We start from the raw sequence: 23,471 nt of genomic DNA on the forward strand, positions 1-23,471 counted from the left end.
CTCTGATCCCGCAGGTTTCAAATCCTTCCTGTCATCTTGTCTAATTCTGCATATTCCAGGCACCATGGAATTTTCAAAGGGTAGCAGCTGAAACAGTCATTGTAGTAGCAGCAGCAACTGGGAACTTCTGACTCACTTGCCTGATTTGCTTTGCAAGGGCATTTTTAAAGCCATGCCCTATCTGCTCTACACCTGGCACCAAACATAACTTCAGGGGTGTGGCAGGTAAAGATGCAGCTGGGCCAAAAGAGGGCTTGCAGGCAGCACCAACCAGCCAGTTGCCAGTACCTGAGAACAGCCCTGTGCAAAGCCCCATGCCCAACACATAATATTATTCTATTATGTATTATTTTTTGCTTGTTTCAGCAGCGTTGGAGCCCAGTTATTAGGCAGAAAGGCAGGATATAAACACATGCTGGTCACACTTTCTGAACACAATGCTTTCCCAGGAAATCATTCGTTAGGCGAGCATTTAAATTATTTCCTATGGGAACATTTCAAATTCATGATTTGTCCAATCTCCCTCCATGGTTTCTTCCTGAAACGGCTGCAACCAATTAACAAAAGCAAGCAAATTCGGAAAGCAAGATTTTCTATTTCAAATTCATGCAACACCACCAAGCTGAGTAGCTGATAACAGCAAGACGAGTTAGAAACCTTTTATAAAAATAAAAGTACACAGATCATACTGCAAAGTTACACGATCAGGCACACATCTTAGTCAACTGATTTCTCCCTGCCCTCTCTTTATCCATCAAGCCTTACCTTGCCACATCCCAACTTTTCAACCCCCAGAGGACACCCTGGTAGTGAGGGATACTGAACTCCTCGGCTAAAGAGACCTCCTTTCCCCAAAACCCATCCAGGAAAGACTCACCCCTGGCTTGAAGGAGGGCAGCCCCAGTCCCACACCAATGGTAGCCTTGTTGGGGTTCACCACAGAGTTGTAATGTATGTTGCGGTGATAGCTCACTCGGATGGGCTCATCCTCATTCTGATGGATGCCATGGAAAGTGTTGATGGGCTCTGGAAGGGAAAGATGGCAGCTCAGTGCGAGGTGTAGCATAATCCCTGCCCTTTGCCCGAACATGCTGGATGCCATCACCACGCTTTATAGGGGCAGCTGAGAGGCTGGCATCCCCAGCCCAGGGCTGGCATGGGCAAGGGTTAGGGGACAGAAAGTAGGAGCCATGCATACCTGTGCCATACTGGTAAACCTCCACAGGTCGATTGTACATCTCTGCCATGGCCTGCATCTCAATATGGTTGCCGTGACAGTTGTTTTTCCGTTTCCGGTTGATGTAAGTGGTGAAATCTTCTGTTACGTAATTGGAAAAGTAATCGGCATTCTTCATCTGCAATGGGAAAGGGCCTCAAGGTTAGAAGGACGGAGAAAGGCTCCCACTTGGGGCAAGAAACAGCATGGGGAGGTGGGAGAGCCTTTCCAGGAAAGGATTCTTGGCACAAACCCATTAGGAGAGCTGAACCTGCAGAGAACAAGGGGCGCCCATGCTGCGTTAGAACGGTTTTGCTCAAGGAGGGTTCCACACATATGGGGCAGTGGTTGAACAACTTCATCATGTTGGGCCATTGGGCATAATGTGTAAAGTGCTCCAACCATGGAATTAGGACATTTAACATTATTACCCCAGTCACATGGAAGCTGTAAACACACGATACACACATGCAGCAGCAGGAGCAGCAGCTTCAGTATAGTTGGAGTAATGCTTAAGAGTCCCCTCAGTGCCAACAGGATTCCACAAGGGAAGGGCCTGCCAAACACCTTTCAAGCAGTTTATGGATGGCTCCCTGAACTGCAATTTTAAGAGTGGAGATATACATATACCTATGTGTGTGTATTTATCTGTATAATTTAGAGGTGGTTGGGAGAGGAGGAGAAAGAACAGTGGCTGTAGCATCACTTGTACCATTTCAAAGGAGGGAAGGTATAATATTTTCATAGGAAGAATGTCCTTAGTGCCCAGAAGTAACAAGCTGGAGAAGAAGCGAAAGCCAGGGATTTAGACTGGCAAGACTCTCTTCTTTATTGGCTGCCTGTGTTCACAGAATACAGAATGCCTGCTACACACAGTCCTGAAGGTCAGGCTTAGAGGTGGAGGCAGAAGCCCACCCTCCTCTAGATTCCTGCTGTAACTCACCAAGTAGTCCATACAGTGCTTCCTGACCACTTCATGCATGTCTTGGTCACCATATACCTGGTCAGCTGCAAAAAGAAATGAGAGATCATCACTGACCCAACCCAACAAACGCTTACCTTATAAGCAGAAAAGAGAGACAGGTTTGGAAGCACCTAGTTTTCCTTGCATGTAGCACAGCTTCATAACTGAAGTTGCTGATTTGCACCAAGTGAACCCCAGATCAGTTTCTTATTCCTCCAGTACTCAAAAACCCTGGGATGGTCCCACTGAGTGCTGTCTTCAGCATTCCAAGGGAGGCGTGTGTGGCTTTCCTCTCGTCTGCAAGCTGTGCATCATGGTTCTCTTCCCCCACAGTACAGCAAACGAAGCAGATATAAGTGCTGAAGGTGGCCTTTCCCCCGACCCCCCAGCTCCATACCCAAAGACAGCAATCAACATTTGGCTCCCAAGCTGCAGACACTTCTTGGGCACCCTTAAATCTTCTAGCTGGGGTTAGCTTCTTTAGTATTTCTCATTGCCTATTCTGATTTCCAGCCACCAAATGCGCCAGATGTAGAGTTGGCGAGAGCACCCTTTAATCCTCTTGCTTTGAAAGGCTTTCTTTTGGTCCTCCTTTTTTGTAGCCTTGTACCATTTTGCTTGCTGTTGATTTATGGCAGTTTATTGCACTCTACTGAATATTTTGTTCTTTTCATACGGCTGTTTACTGCTGTTTGGGGCCTTTTGGCTAAAAAGCACCATATAATTAATTATAATTTGGAAACATGTAACCCTGATATCATGTGTCACCCAGAGGGACCTGACTGATCACATATTTAGGGTCAGGAAAGAAAAACCTCCCCACAGGACAGATTTTGGTTAGTAGTTGAGGCTAAGGCTTGTGGCTGCAACACACCTACTCAGCCTGCGAGTACAGTGTTACCTGAACTATGAGGACCTGCCCTCTTGACACTGATAGGTCAGATGAGTTCTCAAGCAGAAGCCAAAACAAGGACTTCTGCTGGGTCAACAGGGCTATTCACACCATTGCCTGCTATTGCACCCATACCCCCAAATTGGCTCTGGGGGCTTGGGAGAACCATCAGAACGGCACACCGGGGGGGGGGGGGGAGGTGTATGGGGATTGTTCCATGTGGGAAGCTGAAATGCTTTTGTTGATGGAACATTTGACATAGTGCTACCTTAAATTCCTCCGAGAGTCATTTATTCCATTAGAAAAACATTTTAATGCTGTTTTATCTGGTTTACAGCTGGAAAAGTAGTGGGCCTATTATTTCTACTTTTTCTCTCTCCCCTGATTTTTTGTTTGGTGCTATTTCTGCACCACACACACACACACAGTTCGTTTCTGCACAGGCTGGGTCACCAAAAGCTTTAGTTGAGTAATCTAACAATTAAAACCGATTGAAACTGGGAGCCACAGTTCCATTATTTGTCAGCTAATCCACAACAAGGCAGCTAATGAAACTGATCAGAGCCAGTACTGAAACTGACAGATGCGCTGAAAAGTCAGATCTTACAGATTTTTCAACATCACAAAAACTCTTTGCAGATGTGCAACCATTTCCAGGGGCAAGTGTAGAAAAACAACCAGATGCCAGCTCTGGGAGCATCAGAGAAGCAAAGGTTGCAGCAAAGTGGATTACCTTGGAAGGCAAAGTAGCTGAGGGGTGGTCACAGATATCTGAAACCAATTACTGAAAAGTGCCAAAATCCCTTGCTATTTTGAGTTGCCTATATGGTCTCTACTTCAAAATACTGATGTTAACTGAAAAGAAGTTAGGATTCAATATGCAGCACCCACAGGGATCCCGAAGCAACACCATATTCAGACTCTAAGAGATTCAAGCCTCAATTCTCATTAAGGCATAACAAACTGAAATCAGTAAGTTGGCTTCGCATGGTTCAAACTTATCCATGGCTCTGGGGCAGTCAGATCAAAAGAAAATAACGTAAGGGGCAGGAAGAAGAGGAGAGAACAGCCTCCTGAGTTTAGAAAGGACTGGGATGGGCCAGTTCAGGAAGCAGCTGGGAGAGGGGTCACTGTGCAAAAAACGAGAAAACTTAGTGAAAAAGCAGTTTCAACAGCATTTGTGGCAAGTATAGAGAATTCCAGTCATAATCAGGGGACTTGGTTTATAAAGCTCAGCAACAAAGAAATCCAAATGACTCTACTGAGCTACATGCCATGTCCTGAATCTCCCACCCAGCCCAATCAACTTACACTGAGGGAGGCGGAGAGAAGAAGCTATCCTGGGATGCTTGTCAGCAGCCCTTACCTGGGAATAGTGTTTTGGGGAGGCACATTCCTGATGTGGAGCCAGTGGTGGCAGAGACAGGAGAATGAGGCTCAGATCATCACCACACTCAAAGGTGAGAGTAGAAGAGAAATGCCAGGAAGAAAAGAGACCTGTGACAACCACACAGGACCACAAGGTCAAGAGATAGCATATGGGAAAAAGTTTCTAAGCCCAAGAGTAGCAAGTGCTTTGTACATAGCGAAGCGTCTTGGGATGATGCCTCTGCTGCTTCTCCAAACACAGCAACTTTCTCCTGCTTCTCTTCTCTTACACTTTCCAGCAATCATTTCCCCTCCCTCTTCCCCTTGCTTCCCTTCCCATGCCTGCTTTTTTCCTACTTCTTCTCTCATATTCCGCCCTTTGAACCTTCCCTCCTGCCTCCACAGCCTGTTCGCAACCACTGCTACCACCTAAGCTTCAGGAATTGGAAAGACGTTCTTGCACCCTCGGTGCATCAAACACTAGGGCTTCTCTTTTCTGAGCCAAACAGGAGCCACAAAGACTCCACAGGCCACCCATAAAACAAACAGCAACAATACCCCCAAGCCAAACGGGTCCGTAAGAACTGTAGCCATAAAAGCTCCAGTGTGGGGAGTAATGGTGGCTGTTTTTGCATCACCATATCTTGGTGCCAGAGGTGACAAACTCCAGCAGCACCCTCCAAAACTATAATAAGACAATAGCACAAGCCCCATTTAAATCCTCTTGTGCCACTCCTATTCCTTCTGGGGATTGTGCACAGAGTACATTGTGCTCCAACAGTCAAATCCATTTGACTTGTGCCCAGCTGCCTTTAATGGCATCCCAATGCACCCGCTTCACCTTGCCTTGCGAGACATCCATATGATGGAATGGCAGTGGCCCTTAACTTTCTTAACCTTCCCAGTTAAGTAGTAGATTTGTAATACTGAAAGCCTACACGGCATGAAGAGAAGATCCATGCCTGCCTCAAGGCACCATGGAATTAGCAGGTAAGAAGAAGGTGGCTTGCCTTGTATGGCAGCCCTTGTATGTACCCATGAACAGCAGGATGTTGAAAATGGCACATGGGACGGTGTAAGGGTGGGGACCCCAGCATCACTCATCAAACACAAACAGATCACCTTCTAAACATTGCGCTAGTAATTTCATGGCATTTCCTATAACAGTGCAAGGGGGTGAAGAGGCAGTTCCCTATCTGTACGTGATAGCGATAGGACACTGCCTTCTGAGGCTAATTTTCTAGGCCCCTCAAGGTAGCAGCAGGAAAGCAAGACAGACAGATGAGGACGGGTCAACTGCTTTTTGGCGGGCTGTGCAATGCATCAAGGGAGTATGTGACTCATCTCTAACCTCTATGTAAACAAGGATGTGGTTTCTGGTGTGGGGAAGTAGAGCTGGCAGTTCCAGCAAGTCACATGGGCATCGGCTTTTCTACGAAACTTGTTGTGGTCACCACCCCAAGCCCCATTTTTGTTGATGATCCGTGCACGTGCACAGAGGCCCGCTCAGTAAAGACACAAACAGAAACGAAAGCCCTAGTCCATGCTCCAAAACATACCCCAGGAAGAATTAGGGCCATGATAAAACTTTGGTAGGAAATGGGAGGCTACAGTTGCATACAGTTTTTTTCTCCGTTAAGGAAGGTTTATGTTGCATGCTTATTGTGCTTGTTTTGTTTTAACTTGCATTTTCAGTTTTTAGTACTATAAAGTGGAACCTCACGTTACGTACCGCCCTCTTTACAAATGCTTCAAGTTACGAGCTCTGCTAACCTGGAAGTAGATGCCCCTTGTTGCGAACTTTGCCCCGGGATGTGAGTGGAAGTTGTGCGCTGCCAGCGCAGCAGGAGCAGGAGGCGCCATTAGCAAAAGCGCACCTCATGTTAAGAACGGTTCCGGGTTACAAATGGACCTCTGGAACGAATTAAGTTTGTAACCGGAGGTACCACTGTACTCTGTTTTGTTTTTTGCGAGACACCTTGAGAATACCTGACTCCCAGCCTGTATTTCAGGCTGATCAATTGTTATTCTTAGAACAAAGCTATAAAACATACGATGGCTTTCCACAGCCTCCTTCCTCAAGATCTGGAGGGAGGGTAAGGGTGACAGGAACCTTTTTTTCTTTTTAGTGTAACATTTCAGGGCCTGATGGTTACCATCTTAAAAAGTAGGTAATAGCAAAATTGCTAAAGAGGAGAAACACAGAAACAAAAGCAGCCCCGATTCATTTCATTTCATTGTTCAGCTTTTACATGACTTCTAAGAACACCTACTGAAATTATTCAAAAGCTGACATAAGATTGGGTGTTTGAGGGCAAACTTTATGAGTTCACATACTATGTGAGGCACAAGTGGAACACAAACCAAGCACAACTACAAAGAGAGGCAAACAAGGCTCGCTGTATGTATCTAAAATGTCTCTCTGACCCAGGGACTTGCCAGTAAAGCAAGACATGAGCATCGCTGAAACTCCTGGCTGATTATGCCTCATACAGTTTCAATCTCAAAGCAGTTCAAATTCACAGAATTTCCGAGGTATCACTGCTGGTTAATAACTCACATAAAAGTGTCAACAATAACCTCAAAGCGTTTCTGTGAAAAGTTCAAAACATGGTGCTTCTTTTCTGCTGCCTTTTTATAGGATGGGAAGTGGTTCCGCTGCAAATGACCCTCTTCACGCTTTTCACCTTTGGCAAGCCTGTAAGCCAGTGAATCTTGAACAGCTTATTCAGGACACCTGGCACCAGCAATGAGTTTTGCATGGTGGGTTTTTGCTCTCATGCAAAATCAGCTGTCTCATAGATAAGCCCTCTGCCATTGGCCTAACTAGCCTGATGTCACAGCCAGTGATAATGAGCAACTGCAAGTCTGGGCAATTTTGCTTCAACCATTGGCCCAAGTTAAATATATTTATGCCAAAAGATTTTGAAAGCTGGCTCACATCAGCGGAATGGTCTCTAAAAACAGCCAGCTTCCGTTTTGGAGGCATTACTACAATCACTTCCTCTGTATCTGCTGTTCAGAGGTGAGTTTCAGTGTTCTTGTAGCCAAAAAAGCACCACCGAGGCACAAGGCGCAGGTATCAGCCGTTCTGGGGAAACCCCAAAGGCAAAACAGAATGATTTTACTGCAGGACTTGAATCACATTTGAAGATGGAAAGAGGCTGTAATATTTCCCCACATAATTTTAAAATATTTCCAGTATTTTAAGTGTGATAGTGCATCTTTTAAACGTACGTAGGTGGGGTAAATCCCATCTAAGGTCCCGTGAACGGGGGGTGGGTGGGTTAAAATCTCATTATCTGAAGAGAAAGCTAAGAACTATGGGTGTATTTTTGCTGCTGCTACTTGGTAGCTTTACTGTTTGAGATTTTTTAAATGATGAATTATATTGTCTATGTGATATTCTTCTTAGTGCAGTGTTGTTACTATATATATACCTTCCTGGGACCTTCCTGGTAAAAGGTGGATTTAATAGATAAACACTTAATGAATAAATATATGCCTGGACAAAAAGGAAGCCACTACAGGTTAGGAATAACCTGTAATTATAAAACATTTCAAAACAATGCGCATTGCAGTGGAGTAGGGGATGCCTATCAGAATTAGAAAAGAGAGGAACTGGTCTGGAATAGTCACAATAAAGGAATGAGGCAATCCAAGCCAAGGTTGCTACTGGATTGTTAACAAGATGGAGATGGCCAAAAACCAAACCAAACCAAATGAGAAAAAGAAAAAAAAGAAAAAAAGGGAAAGCGGTAGGTAAAGGCTGTGTGTCTGCAGTTTGGCACATAGATGGGCTGGTGGAGAAACGCAGGACAGATTACTGCAGCAACTGGCTGCAATCATTCCTTTCCTGAAAATCCAGCTCTCTCTGAATGATTTTCAAAAACTACTTCAAGGACAAAGTTGCACTTTTCCAGATATTTCTGTTTATCCAAGCCCCTGCCAAACCCCCAAGTCAGATGGTCAAGTTCTTCACACATTCACGTATCTCCAGTCAAAGGGACTCAGGAAGCAGAGTTAGCACAGACCTTTGCCCCTGGCAACAAAGACACAGTTCTAGGCTAGATAAGGGGCTCACTCCATATAAAGCATCTTTGTTGCACACACACAAACCCTGGTGAAAACTCTGTAATTGCGGAAGGAACTTTGCAATGGCAAAAGTGCTACAGGCTTTGACTGAACTGTCCAGTCATGCTTCCATACCTATCACACCACAGCGCCACCTGCGTCTAAACCACTGAGCCTCCTGGGCTTGCCAATCAGAGGGTCGGCGGTTCAAATCTGCACTATAGGGTGAGCTCCTGTTGCTCTGTCCCAGCTCCTGCCAACCTAGCAGTTCGAAAGCACACCAGTGCAAGTAGATAAATAGTTACCACTGCAGTGGGAAGGTAAACAGCATTTCCATGCACTCTGACTTCCATCACGGTGTCCCGTTGCACCAGAAGCAGTTTAGTCATGCTGGCCACACGACCTGGAAAAGCTGTTTGTGGACAAACGCTGGTTCCCTCGGCCTGAAAGTGAGATGAGTACCGAATCCCATAGTCGCCTTTGACTGGACTTAACTGTCCAGGGGTCCTTTACCTTAGCTACCTATCATAATCTTAATTAGTTCTTCGTTTTCCCCAACCCACTACCAAAACCAACACTCAACCCCTTTATCAGACCCAACACTCTTACAGTAGCCTAGTAAACGCTTTGGGCATACCTGCAACAATGTTGGGAGCAAACCACTTCTGACAGCTACAAGAGCCAGAAGATACCACCCACACAAAGTAAGAAATTATGATGAAAAGAAAACAAGAGGCGAGTCGGAGCATTTTGAAGAATACTTTTAAAAAGAGTGGTATTAAGGTTAAATGGCAAGTGGGATAAGTCTATGAGCAGCAGTAGACAAGACAAAGGAATGGAAAAGGGAAATAATAAAGGGGAGAAGAAACATTAGGAGATTTAGCAAACTAAGAATATGAAATAGGATGCCAACAGAAGATAAGCTGGGAAGTCTATATAAAAATAAGCTAAGATATGAATGGATGTAATATGTAAAATGTAAAAATAAGAAGATGCCACCCCCACAAGTCCAACTCATGCCTTTTCATAACATATCCTCTGGTGTGGTGGTTGTCAATGCAGTGCCAGTGTACCCTGCCCATCAGTAGGACACCTGCAAAAGGACTCAGTAAATGCACCCTCAAAAATTCACAATGAACAAGTGACTGTTTGCCCTTCTGTTTGGACTGGTTTGGCTTCTCTTATACAGTGGTACCTCAGGTTAAGTACTCAATTCATTCCGGAGGTCCGTTCTTAACCTGAAACTGTTCTTAACCTGAAGCACCACTTTAGCTAATGGGGCCTCCTGCTGCTGCCGCGCCGCCAGGGCACGATTTCTGTTCTCATCCTGAAGCAAAGTTCTTAATCTGAGGTACTATTTCTGGTTCTGTAACCTGAAGCATATGTAACCTGAAGCGTATGTAACCCAAGGTACCACTGTACTGAACAAGTCCCCTTTAACATGCCCACATTTCGTTGGATGCCAGGACTGGGTACCTGCCCTCCATTCTGTTCTGAACAAGAAGAGAAGTGCAAAGAGCTTCTTTATGTGAGCAAGGAGGCCCAAAAAGGTTGCCAATGGCAACCCCTGTGGCAGTATGTATCCATGGCTGGGGGAAGCAGCCACCACCTCCATCTGTATTCACCTCAAAACAGCAACAATGCTTTTTAATAAGTCTCCCTAAGGTAGTATATTGTAAGGGGCTGGACTAGACAAGCCTCACGGTCTCTTCCATTTCTGCATTTCTATGTAAGGTAAAGTAAAGGTACCCCTGCCCGTACGGGCCGGTCTTGACAGACTCTAGGGTTGTGCGCTCATCTCACTCTATAGGCCGGGAGCCAGCGCTGTCCGCAGACACTTCCGGGTCATGTGGCCAGTGTGACAAGCTGCATCTGGTGAGCCAGCACAGCACACGGAACGCCGTTTACCTTCCTGCTAGTAAGCGGTCCCTATTTATCTACTTGCACCCGGGGGTGCTTTCGAACTGCTAGGTTGGCAGGCGCTGGGACTGAGTGACGGGAGCGCACCCCGCCGCGGGGATTCGAACCGCCGACCTTTCGATCAGCAAGTCCTAGGCGCTGAGGCTTTTACCCACAGCGCCACCCGCGTCCCTCATTTCTATGTAGGCACCCCCTTTTTCTTTAGCTCTGAGCTTCTGCGATTTGATATAGCAATGTTACGATAGAATGAGGACAGCTAGTGGCAGAATTTATAGAAAATACGCTGACCATTTCCGTGAAAGTGTATAGAAAGACAACATAAGCGTTAACCACATTTTGTATCTTTTTCACACAGCAGAATTTCGCAAATGCCTTTCCTCCTCCCACAACCTTTACAGACCTATCCCCCCCTTGTTTTTTTGTCTGATTTCAAGGTTACAAATTTTGCAACACCCAGCTAAGAATGACGTCAAATCCAGCAGATTTCTGCCAGTTTGCCTAGCGCAGTGGTTTTCAAAACTTGTTCCAAGGAACCCTGGATTCCTTGGAAGCATATAAGCAGTTCCTCAGTGAGAAGATCAGTAAGGGTGGACATGCTCTACAAAACAGCTTGATCACCATTTCAAATCCAATCACCCCTCTTTCAAAGTTTTAGCACCAAAACACGGAGCTTCTTGGATCCTGGATGCTACTCAAAGCTAAGCAGACTTCAGACTTGCAGGTTCTACCTTGGTTTTTTTACCAGGTCCCCCAGATGGAGGCTGGTACAAAAGATATGCCCTTAAAACTTAACAATTATGAGCCCATGACCCACAGGAATCTTCCTTCTCCTAACCCCTTGCATTACACATGGCCTAAGACTCAAAGACCTTGGTAATGCCTAATGGGATTTTTTGTTACACATTTTTCTTCGGTCAGCTAACTCCCATGCTATATACCACAATCTGCTTCTCAGAGACCCAACACATTTCAAAAGTGGTTTGCCTTATTGGAGAGGGGGCAGTTTCACTTTGTTTCGAAAAACACAAACTTAAACAGCCTTGGACACACAGAACTCCCTGCATACTTCTTTGCATCCTGGCTCTTGAATTCTGTGCTAAAAACCCACCAAGTTGGACAAATACAGAAGTCTGAGAGTTCCACATGTATCTTACACTGAAAACCTGAGTTGCAAGGAGTTTGTCAGAAGTTAATACTCAGCAGTAAGGATTTCCTGTTTTTGTCAAAAAGTCATTGATTAAAAAAAAAAATCCATCATGCTTTCCACTTGCACCCTGCTCCACCCACCGGTTCTGGCAGCTCCTGTTGCATGTTTTCCTTTGTTCGTGTGTATTCTTAAGCAAAGCCGTGTTTCTGTTCCTCCTACAGCTGAGGAGAAAGGCCCATTCCAGAGAGAGTAAACGAAACCAAATCATGACAAGGAAACTGAAGAGCGGCCTTTGAAAAAAGAAATCAAAGGAAAATAATAGATTGTGCCCATGATCTCTTCCGCTACTGTAATGGTTTCAGGCCCATTTCCAGGACAAGAGGCCAGAGGTCGTTATGTATGTGAAAGAAAAGTAGTTCCATGCTCTGGAAGACTCCAATCCATCACAGAAGATGGGGTGGGAAATGAGGTGTGCATGTTGAGTTATAGCCAATAGTTTTACTCAGAGTAAACCTACTGAACTCTTGCCAACTTAGCAGTTCGAAAGCACGTCAAAGTGCAAGTAGATAAATAGGTACCACTCTGGCAGGAAGGTAAACGGCGTTTCTGTGTGCTGCTCTGGTTCGCCAGAAGCGGCTTAGTTATGCTGGCCACATGACCCGGAAGCTGTACACCGGCTCCCCTGGCCAATAAAGCGAGATGAGCGCTGCAACCCCAGAGTCGGTCATGACTGAACCTAATGGTCAGGGGTCCCTTTACCTTTTTAAACCTACTGAAATTAATGGACCTAACTCAGCCATGTTTATTAATTTATTCGGTCTACTCTGAGTAAAAATGTAGTTGACTACCAGCCCCAGACAGCAAGTTTTAAAGTGACAAGGGTTTTGTTGAGATCTTCAGTAGAGCAGTGTCATGCATGAGTTGGGCTGAGCAGCTACAGCTATCCTCCTTGCCCCTCATTTCCCTACCAGCTTTCACCTTACAACTGTTTCCCCCCAGCATTTAGAAACTAACACCTTCTTGAGACTCTCTCTCCTTTTGAAAAACAAAGTGAGTCACCCAATCGAGTACGGAGGTCCTCAGACCCAGTCACGAAACGTTAGAATGGTGCCACACTGAAGAACAGTAGGGGGAAATCTGCACATATTTTGATAGAAACTGAAACTGTAGGTAACTTTTTAAAAAACCCAGTTCTTTGAAAGTGGAATTCCCAGTGGTATTTCCCACGCTCAACTGCAAAATGGCATTAGCCTCTTATAAAGGACATTTATAAAAGCATTTATAAACCCTTTAATATTAAAAAAAAACTATCTCTAAGTAATTCTACCTGTTTAAATGAACCTGCTGTTAGTCACCCTTAGCAACTCTGGAAGGGTGGGGCAGAACATTCTAGTAGGCAATGGACTAAGTTGCAACTAAGACTGGGGGGCAATCACACTCCCCAATGGGCACGGCGTAATGTGAACAGGTGGTCTTCTGCCCCACTACAAGAATTTGGGTAAAGATACAGGTGAGCTTTTACTAACAGTGAGGTGTTGGTGCTACTTTGACTATCATTATTTACAGCTAGTGCTGTGCAGCTTGAACCTCTGAGCTCAGCAGTGTAAGTCACTTTGGGTTGGACAAGATAAAGCCAATAGCAAATGTAATAAGTAACAACAACAACAACAAACCAATTCCAAAGCACACATACAAGTTGATTCCATGCTCTGGAATCAACCTTTTAAAGTTGTGCAGACCGTTGAATTGACTAAGCAGCTGAGTTATGGTTTTGGGTACATTGGCAAGGTTGGCTTGCATTTTTGCTTGGGGAAAAAAACCCCATGAGGAATATGTAACTAATACATACCTCATCTGTTTTGACAGCATAAATTTGGCCAAGCCCAAGCGGTAACCTTACAGCTCCTCTGTTCCTTGCATAAACCCCACAAACACAAGGAAGATGGGTCGGGATACATGCTAGGCAGCATGTAATGGAGAAACAGACAAAGGCAGTAACAGGACAAGGAAAGCTTGCTAGCAGAGCCTGGCATCACCCACTCATGGCAACCAAGTATGAGAGATTGTGCAGATTCACTGAAAGAGAGCCTATAGAGTTTAGAATTCCATTTTTCACAGTGGTCTGCCAGATGCCTCTGGGAAATCTACAAGCAGGACAGGAGGGCAAATAGTTCTCCTCTCCTGCTGTTGTTCCCCAGTCTGAAGCTGGAGGCAGAATATGGCCATCATGACTAGTAGCCACTGATAGTCTTATCCTGAAACAGTTCCTTGGCTTTAAACATTTTCTTAAAGTCCAGAGTAAGTTTCCTGCCCTCGGTGTACCCCATCACTTGTTTCAGACAAGCAGCTACTAAACTTGTTCCACGCATTTAATATGATGGCTCTTCATACTTTACCTCGGTAAACCCCACAGCAGTCCTGTGAGATAAAGACACTTACTGCTCCCATATTACATAGACTGGAGGTTGGGTGAGGGGAGGTGTGTCTAAGGAACCACCACAATTTTGTTACCGTGCCACAAACACAAAGGGTTTGCTCTGCCAGTGGAACTCTATTCGTGCAACAGGACTTCTCCTCCCCCTCCTGTGCACCCACAAAAAACTGAAGGGTCCCCCAACCCTCTAGGGCTGACTGAGGAGGGCAGAGTTTCATTCTGCAAGCAGAAGCTTCTTGTGCGACTGGAACAGACACAGGAGCATTACATGATCTCCCTCAACAGTGTCAACAATCTGAAGGACCACCTTGCCATTAGGAGAGTAGAAGAGAAACAGCTTGGGAAGCTGCTACCCTTCAGCTGTCAGTGGTGGTCCCTCCTTCTGGGAGGGCCATCCTGCTTTGAGGGGAGTACAGTGGTACCTCGGGTTACATACGCTTCAGGTTACAGACTCCGCCAACCCAGAAATAGTACCTCGGGTTAAGAACTTTGCTTCAGGACGAGAACAGAAATCGTGCTCCGGTGGTGTGGCGGCAGCAGGAGGCCCCATTAGCTAAAGTGGTCTTCAGGTTAAGAACAGTTTCAGGTTAAGAACAGACTTCCAGAACGAATTAAGTACTTAACCCAAGGTACCATTGTACTTAATTTGTTCCAGAGGTCCATTCTTAACCTGAAACTGTTCTTAACCGGAACACCACTTTAGCTAATGAGGCTTCCCGCTGCTGCTGCTGCGCCGCCGCTGCACGATTTTTGTTCTCATCCTGAAGCAAAGTTCCTGAGGTACTATTTCTGGGTTAGCGGAGTCTGTAACCTGAAGCATATGTAACCCAAGGTACCGCTGTAGAAGGGAAGGAAATGGCCTGCTGTTCACCTCCCAGTGGGACTCGCCTCCCTCCTCTCTCATCCCAGGGCTTCTATAGAACCATCTTATCAAAAAACAAAGTGCGAGACTGGCTTCATTATTATCAGATAATGGCGGTATTTAAATTGGACAGGAAAATTGGCTTCCAGGTGGAAAGATCCAAATTAGAAACAGAATTGTTAGAACCCAAGACTAAGAATTTGTCAAGAATGTATAACTTGCTGCTGAAATGGAATACTCAGGATGAAACGGTAAAATCGGCTATGATTAAATGGGCACAAGACGTTGGTCATAATATTATGTTTGCTGACTGGGAACAGTTATGGACCACAGGTATGAAATTTACGGCATGTAATGCCTTAAGAGAGAATATTATGAAAATGATATACAGGTGGTACATAACCCCAGTCAAGCTTGCGAAAATCTATCACTTGCCCGATAACAAATGTTGGAAATGTAAAGAAACTGAAGGTACATTTTTTCACCTTTGGTGGACGTGCCCAAAGATTAAGGCTTTCTGGGAAATGATATATAATGAATTAAAAAAGGTATTTAAGTATACCTTCCCTAAGAAACCAGAGGCCTTTCTCCTGGGCATAGCTGGCCAAATGGTGTTAAAAAAGGATAGAACTTTCTTTATGTATGCAACAACAGCAGCAAGAATACTCATCGCAAAGTATTGGAAGACACAAGAACTTCCCACACTGGAGGAATGGCAGATGAAACTTATGGACTATATGGAATTGGCGGAAATGACTGGTAGAATCCGTGACCAGGGAGAAGAGTCGATGGAGGAAGACTGGAAGAAATTCAAAGACTATCTTCAGAAACATTGCAAAATTAAGGAATGTTAAAGGGATGTTGGACTGAAAGTAAGTGGTTTCCGGCTGCACAGGTTAAAGTTAATGATAGATTAAGATTAAAGATCAAGATCAAAGATGTTTAAAGAAATGGAAATTTGATATTAAAAGGGAAAACTTTAATGTTATATGATATTAAGATCAAGGATTAGGTTCAAAAAAGTTGAAGTTATATATTTTAACATTTTATTAAATTAAAGATTGGGATTAAAAAAGTGGAAAAGAAACTGCTGGACAAATAATGTGGATTGGAATACAAAAGAGGGAGGTATGAGGAAGTCCAGAAAATAAGTAATTTAAAATTGGAAATGGAAAAGAGAGTTTGTTTTTAATTGTTATGTTTTTTGTTTTTTATGGTTGAGTTTTGTATTGTCTTTTGTGTGTGTTGTTCTTTTTCTTTTGTTGTTTAAAACTTTAATAAAAATTATTAAAAAAAAAAGAGAACCATCTTATGATTACAGCTTTGTCTAAAGAAACATTACGTTTCCCCCCATTTTATTGCAACTTAAAATAACCAAAAAACCAATGAGTTGTAGTCAGCCAAGTCCTACTTAGAGTAGACCTACTGAAATCAATGAACTTGTGTCCATTAACTTCAGTGAATAGGGCCAGCATGGCATACCACCCAAAGCTTACTGGTGTAATCTTATGAAAACTGCTTTGAGGGGGTCTGCTTGAAAAGTGGCATAGAAATACCCTAAATAAATGGCCATAGTGAATCCACAACAGGGGTGAGGCTTCAGAGATCACTCTCTTAAATCACACTCGAACCTAGATCTCCCCAGCTCTCGGTTCTATGCCAGCACATCAACTTCCTCTTTTCATTTAATCTCATTTCCAAAGAAAGGACAAGAGAAACCACAGAGCCTGTTGTGAAGACTTTGCCTCTGGTTGGATGTTCCTTTTCGACAGGAAAAAAAGACGAGCGCAAGAGAAGGGTGGAAGTGACAGCAAAACTGTCAATGGAAACAGTCAAGTTAAATGAGAACACTTTGTACCGCAGCAATGGATGGATGCAAGAATATGACGGCATGTCCCATCCTGTTACTTGTTTCCTGTTGGAGCATCAAGAATACCTCTAGCATAACACTGATGGTGCTGGCTTTCCAATTGTCCATCCTACGGGAGACCTGATTGCCAAATGTAGAATCCTCTGTTGTTATATTGTGAGATGCTCTGAGGACTGTTTAAGAAGGATATTATTTGCTTTATAAAATAAATAAGATTGAGAAGAGATTGTAGGAAGTATAGGGCTCAGGGATCCATCTTGGGACCATTCCACACACTGAATGGAGCCAAAACTGAATGATTTTTTAAAAGAACATTTATAAACTACTCAGTATTTTGTGTGTTTGTGTGTGTGCACGCACACACATGCACAGAGTTTTTTTCTGGGGGAACCCAGGGATACTCACTATTGGCACCTTTTGTCCCACAAATATTACAAGTGTGGCACTTACTGTAACAACTCTATATGGTGAGTACTGGCACCTTATCCTCCTTAAAAAGCACTGTATATATGTGTGTGTGCAATAAATACACAAGGACAATGAACTGCAGCCCATCATGACTCCCCAGTGATAGTGCTGGTATGATAAATTGTTTTCAGCCATGCCACTGTGATCGTCATACTCTAAAGAGTACACTTAAAACAACTTAGGGTACAATCCTCTGCACTCTCACATGAGAAGAGTCTCATTGTGCTCAGGTAGACATGTACAGATTTGCATTTCATTTATCCTTATATTTTGATTCTGCTTCTAAATCAGAAGTTTCACAAGACATACAGATATACACCTCAAAAAAATATGATGTGCAAAATGATCATAGGAGCACAGAAGTCCCCAGTTCTGAAGCAGTGTCAAAAACCCATTTGGGTTGCCATGTTTTCAAGCAGACACTGGTAAGTACATATTCCAAGATTTTGCTGAATGCCTAAAGACAAAGCATGCTAGAAAATAAAACCAAGGCCCGATCTAGACAGATCAAAGAAGCAACTCAGTTAAATGTGTTGTCAACTTCATACAGGGAAATCCCATTGGTGATAAATGGGACTCCACAGTGCCATCTGGTGTCAGTGTTATAATGCAAATCAAGCGCTTTATCTTTACGAATGTAGCTGAGTCCCAAGATTCTCAGAAAGCCAACTACTGCGTCAGAATCCAGAATCTTTGTTAGTGTATGCTGATGATACGTTGAACATGAACAGTACAGAGCACATGAGGAGTAAACAGGCCCTGCCCAGATGAGCAGAGTGGACAGATAAGAAAGGGGAGAAGTAGCAAACACACTGACCTAAGCTATCCACCAGCGTTTTCTCAGAACAAAGTCCTAAACTCCACATCCAGGTTAATTCCTAACACATCCAAAGCAGAATTACATGGGACACAGTGGGGAGGGCCAAGAGTGAGGGAAAAGCAAAGTTGAGGGGAACCAGAACTGAGAGTATGGGCATTGGCAAGAGTACAGACTCCAAGATATAGTGACTAGTAACACAAAACATACAACACTTATCTGGTGGGGGCAGAAAACACAATGGACTCAGAGGCTTCTGAGAATTCTGAACCCTCCTGTCCTTAGCACTGTGAAGATCGAACCGCACACCATACTAAGGTGGGACAGGGGCCATGAAAGGCTGTTGTTTTACAATACTAATTATGTGGAGTCCAATACAATACAGTGGTACCTCGGGTTAAGAACTTAATTCGTTCTGGAGGTCCATTCTTAACCTGAGGTACCATGTTAGCTAATGGGGCCTCCTGCCGCCGCCGCCGTGCAATTTTTGTTCTCATCCTGAAGTAAAGTTCTTAACCCAAGGTACTATTTCTGGGTTAGCGGAGTCTGTAACCTGAAGCATCTGTAACCCGAAGTACCACTGTACTATTTTTTTTTGTGGAGTTTACAATACTAATTTTGTGGGCTGAGGTACTACACAGGACACAAAAAACTTCCTTACAAATAAATGAAAATTGCAGGTTCTTTGCAGGCTGAAGTCTCATCCAATATATTACATTTCATCCTCGCATGATCCATTGAGAGAACTGCAGGACCAAAAATATAGCTATCTCCATACAGTTACAGGGTACAGGGTGCCATCTTTGTGCAAACTGTATTGGTGCAATACAGTCAAGCCCAACAAGTCAGCATGGATTTTCATCCCCAAGGTGAAACTTGTAAAGTGGAGCATAGCTGCCTAGTGCTAAGCTTAATGTGAACGAGTGACTGTGTGAATGTACTGGTACACAGTGAGAAAATCACAACCACCTGGCTCTTCCTCTGAGTTACCAGGAGCCAAGCCACAGTCCAAAAATGGGTGCATGGCTTATCTTTCCCAAACAAACCACTAGGACAGTAAGACAGGAACAAACGTGGGCTTCAGCTCATGGGGCACGTTTGAAGAGAATGAGGTCCACTTGCACTATTAGATTTCCCTCCTATCCTCCTCCATGCCCCCTAAATCTGTTCTAGGAGGTCTACCAAACACACTGAATAGTTTTAGGGGGTACAGTCATACCTCGGGTTGAAGTAGCTTCGGGATGAGTATTTCCAGTTGCGCGCTGCGGGGACCCAGAAGTAACGGAGTGCGTTACTTCTGGGTTTCGCCGATCACGCATGTGCAGACGGTCAAAATGATGTCACGCGCATGCGTGGAAGCGGCGAATCGCGACCTGCGCAGACACGGGTTGCGTTCACTTCAGGATACGAACGGGGCTCTGGAACGGATCCCGTTCACATCCAGAGGTACCATTGTATGGGGAAGAAGTCCCACTGCTCAGGCAGATCTTGTTCTGTGCATGCAACAACTTAGATGAATCCCACCCATAGCTTGTTTGGAATGAGGCAACCCATGAGCCCAGGTTCAGAGGCAATACTAAATCGAAGCCATGGCTTAGTTCATAGTAGCACAGAAGGAGCAGTGGAGACGTGAAGTGGCAATGCACTGTGCACCATCATATTTGCTCATCCACACTAAGTCATAATTTAAGCTCAGAATTACATGCAAAGCAGACCATTCTTTATTCAGTATTTCGTAGTAACCTTCAGAAACAAGAAGAGGTAAACAAGGAAGCATTACTGATGCAAATACAGATTTGGAAATTATGTAGAATGAACAGGATGACCTCAAGCACTACAAATAAGGAAACAAAGTTCAGTAGGAGCAAGTGCAAGGCGACACACTCAAGGGACTAAGGGCAAGTATTTTGTCTGGGGACAAAAAAAGGAGGAAGACAGATATTACAGGACCTTTGTAATTCATAAGACAAGGAAGAGCTGCATACAACAGCAAACACAATTCTCAGGTACACTAGGCAAAGTTTCCCTGGTAAATATAAGGTAATATTTAATTATAGTTCATGCAACACACTGGATTTTGCAATAGCATCCAGTATTGGTCACTTTGACTCACAAATTCATTCATTCATTCATTCAAATCAGACCAAGTAGAAGGAAGGACAGCAAGAATGGTTGAAGAAAGAGAGAACTACTCGCACATGATCAGGTGGGAGAAAGAAAGGTAGTAAGAAAAGTAGATGGCAGGTCCCTCACACACCCTGCCCCCCATCCTAAATTGGTTTATGGCCGGAGTGCAACAACTCCCCATGTTTGGGATCTGAACGATTTATCATTATGATGCTGAGACTATCCAGGAAAAAATTCGGGTCATGGTGGAAAACTTGCTTAACATTAGCACTGTATGTAAGATCAATGAAAAAGGAAGATTACTATTGAAAATTATTACAAAAAAGATGGGAAGGTTAAACAACAAGTGCCAAGTTATTATAAAAAAAATTAATCCTATTATAGGCTCTCATTTGACACACTGCAATCCTCTGGTTACACCACTTACAAGGCATCACTAGGCCACAGAGGTTACAGAAGATGACAATTAAAATCACTGAGTGAAAGGCGGTGGGTGGCAAAACTTTCCTATGAAGAAAGGCTTAAGAGTTATTTAAGTTTACAAAAGTCAATGACAAAGGCTTTGTAAAATTATGAATTGTGTGAAGAAGGAAGAAAAATAAATTACTTTCTTGATATACCAACATTCCCATGTCCTTATTGAGAAGGCACTTGAAGGTTGCTGAACAGCACAAGCCAAAGGGGTCTTATTGTGCTCATGTCTGGTTTGTAAACTTTCCAGCGGCATCTTGTCGGTCACTGTGATAACAGCATGATGGATTAGAGGGGCCTTCAGTATGATGTACCAAGGCTTTTATGATGTTCTATGTTCTGGCATAGGCTCTGCTTCATCCAGATGTGATGGGGTTGTGTGTAAATAATAATCACCATCATATTTATTACCTGTCCTTTACCAGAAGGCCCCAGGGCAGGTTACAAAAATCTAAAATACAGCATTAAAAACAATTTAAAACATGTGGCAGATGGGATGGGAAGCAATATGCAGCAGTATTGGCACACATGGATGAATCTGCTTTGGTGAAGACATCGGACTTGATTACTTTCAGATCTATTCCGGCGCTGTGATTCTATGGATACTGCTAAATCAACTGCAGCAAAACCCCACTGGCTTCACTGCAAACTTAGTGTGATGAATCATGGCAAACACCAAGCTCATTTACACCTTTAAAGTGGATGCTAGGGATTTATGGGTGTGTACACATTCTTTTTGCCATTATACCACATTATTTTGCACAGCTCTCCCACCACCAACACTCACTCCTTGCACACATACAATACTGTCAAAAGTCAGTGGACTTCAAGCCAGCTCCAGGCCATTTATCACACAGCTCTACTTCTCTTAAAAATGCTGTGTCACAGGACAATTTGCAGAGTCATGTTTTCTCCAAGAGCTGTGGCCTGCTGAGTCAGTAAAGCAGGGTGTGTTAACACAAGGTTTCTGTGCCAAAGAAATGGGGTGTCTTATCTCCATCGGCAGCTGGAGGTGGAAGGTAAACTGCAAAACTTATGCTGACCCCTGCAGGGCATAGCTGAGCATAACTACCTACTTAGAAAGCAAATCCTGCAAGAAAATTAGAAGAAAGTCTGAAGTAGAAACAAACTAGTTTAAAAGGAGTTTAAAAGTTAGAGCTCCTTAGGCTCACACAAAATGGTCTGTGCTATTGCTGACAATTCCCTAATCCCTCATGTTCCATTCACAAGCTTCTTTTAAAGCTCCTGCCTTTTTCAAAAGCTACTTGCCATGAAAGCACAAGTGTGGTGGGGTATGGAAGAGATGTGCTGTCCAAACCTTCATCCCCTCTAAAGGCTATACAGGCAGCATAAGAGATACCAGAACAATCCAGGCATATTCAGCAACAATACCCACAATAGCATGATTTACTTCAGTGACCAAACTTGGATGGCTTTCTGGACTCCCAAACTTTTGGTCCAAAGATAATAATTTACTGCAAGTTTAGCTGTTTCTGGAGGAAAAGATGCTTTATATTTCCACCAGAACAGCTGTGCTGAGACACCACATCCCACCTAAGGTGCAGGAAGACATTGTGAAAGGAAGAACTGCAAACATCTGTAAGTTTTAATTTACAAAACAGCAGCAGCAACTGAAAACCTGAATGCACAAATGTAAACTATTTTATCTGTAACAGGAAGATTTGTAAGGGAAGAATTCAAAGTAGTGCTAAGGAGACTGCTCTGTCAGTACAAGGATTTATGCTTGCCTGATGAAAGGTGGAGACCTTCATGCGGTTCTGGGGGTTCTCTCAAAGTTCAATCCAGCCCCTAATCAGCAAGCTCCCTAGGAATACTTTTTGGATGCAAATCTTTCCCATATGGATTCCCTACTTCATTGTGAGATGGGCAGTTATGACCCTTTTTGTTTCTTGAAATGTCTTTGCTTCCACCTTCACAAATGTTAAGAATGCTTCGGTTTCAATTTGAAAATCAACAGAATACATTTTTTTTAAAAAAATGCATCAGTTTCAAGATGACTCAAGCTCCCTTTAGACCTCATGTGAATAGCAGAGGAGGTTTCACAAGTTCATCTGCAGTGCTGTAGTCAATGTGGGAGGGGTCCATTACACAGGACCTTAATGTTCCCACTGTGTTCTCCAGTGCTGGCTGGGTAATGAATATGTGGTCGTGACCTGTACAACCGGTCCTGGATGTTTTTTGTTTGGGTCTAGAATTGTAGGGAAGATGGAGGTTTGGACAGTGCACCCTCTTCCCATCATTCCTAACCACTGACCTTGTCAGCTGGTGACAATGGGAGTTGGGAGTCCCACAAGATCTGGAGGGCCATAGGCTTTTCATTCCTGTTTTACACATTACGGTAGCATAGTGCGTAAAAAGGGAAAGGACCCCTGGATGGTTAAGTCCAGTCAAATTCAAATACTGGGTGTGGCGCTCATCTCCACTTTCTGGCCGAGGGAGTCGGCGTTTGTCCGCAGGCGGCTTTTCCGCGTCATGTGGCCAGCATGACTAAACCACTTCTGGAGCACTGTGAGCCAGAGTGCACATAAACACTGTTTACCTTCCCGACACAGCAGTACCTACTTATCTACTCGCACTGGTATGCTTTCAGACTGCTAGGTTAGCAGGTGCTGGAATAGAGCAACAGGAGCTCACCCCGTTGCACAGATTTTAGCTGCCGACCTTACGATCGGCAAGCTCAAGAGCTCAGTGGTTTAGACCACAGTGCCACCCACATCCCCTAGCACAGTAGGACAAACTTATGGGGAATGAAGTAGTGCTATAGTATCCACAGCGCACCCAGTAAATGGGTATTATTAATGTTTGAAGTATGACTTCCCT

At 44.0% G+C, this 23,471-nt stretch overlaps 1 protein-coding gene across 2 annotated transcripts in view; it reads right to left on the bottom strand.

Moving 5' to 3' along the window:
* Positions 1–23,471, bottom strand: part of OTUD5 (OTU deubiquitinase 5) — a 46,680-nt gene that overhangs the window by 7,255 nt on the left and 15,954 nt on the right. For both annotated transcript variants that reach the window (XM_080988188.1, XM_080988187.1), the window contains exons 3-5: positions 2,160–2,224; positions 1,199–1,355; positions 878–1,026 (exon numbers count right to left, since the gene is read on the bottom strand). In XM_080988188.1, coding sequence (XP_080844314.1) covers positions 878–1,026; positions 1,199–1,355; positions 2,160–2,224 — 371 coding nt within the window. The remainder of the gene's footprint in view (positions 1–877; positions 1,027–1,198; positions 1,356–2,159; positions 2,225–23,471) is intronic.

Source organism: Podarcis pityusensis (assembly GCF_964106645.2).
Source record: "Podarcis pityusensis genome assembly, chromosome: 17".
Taxonomy (NCBI): Eukaryota; Metazoa; Chordata; class Lepidosauria; order Squamata; family Lacertidae; genus Podarcis; species Podarcis pityusensis.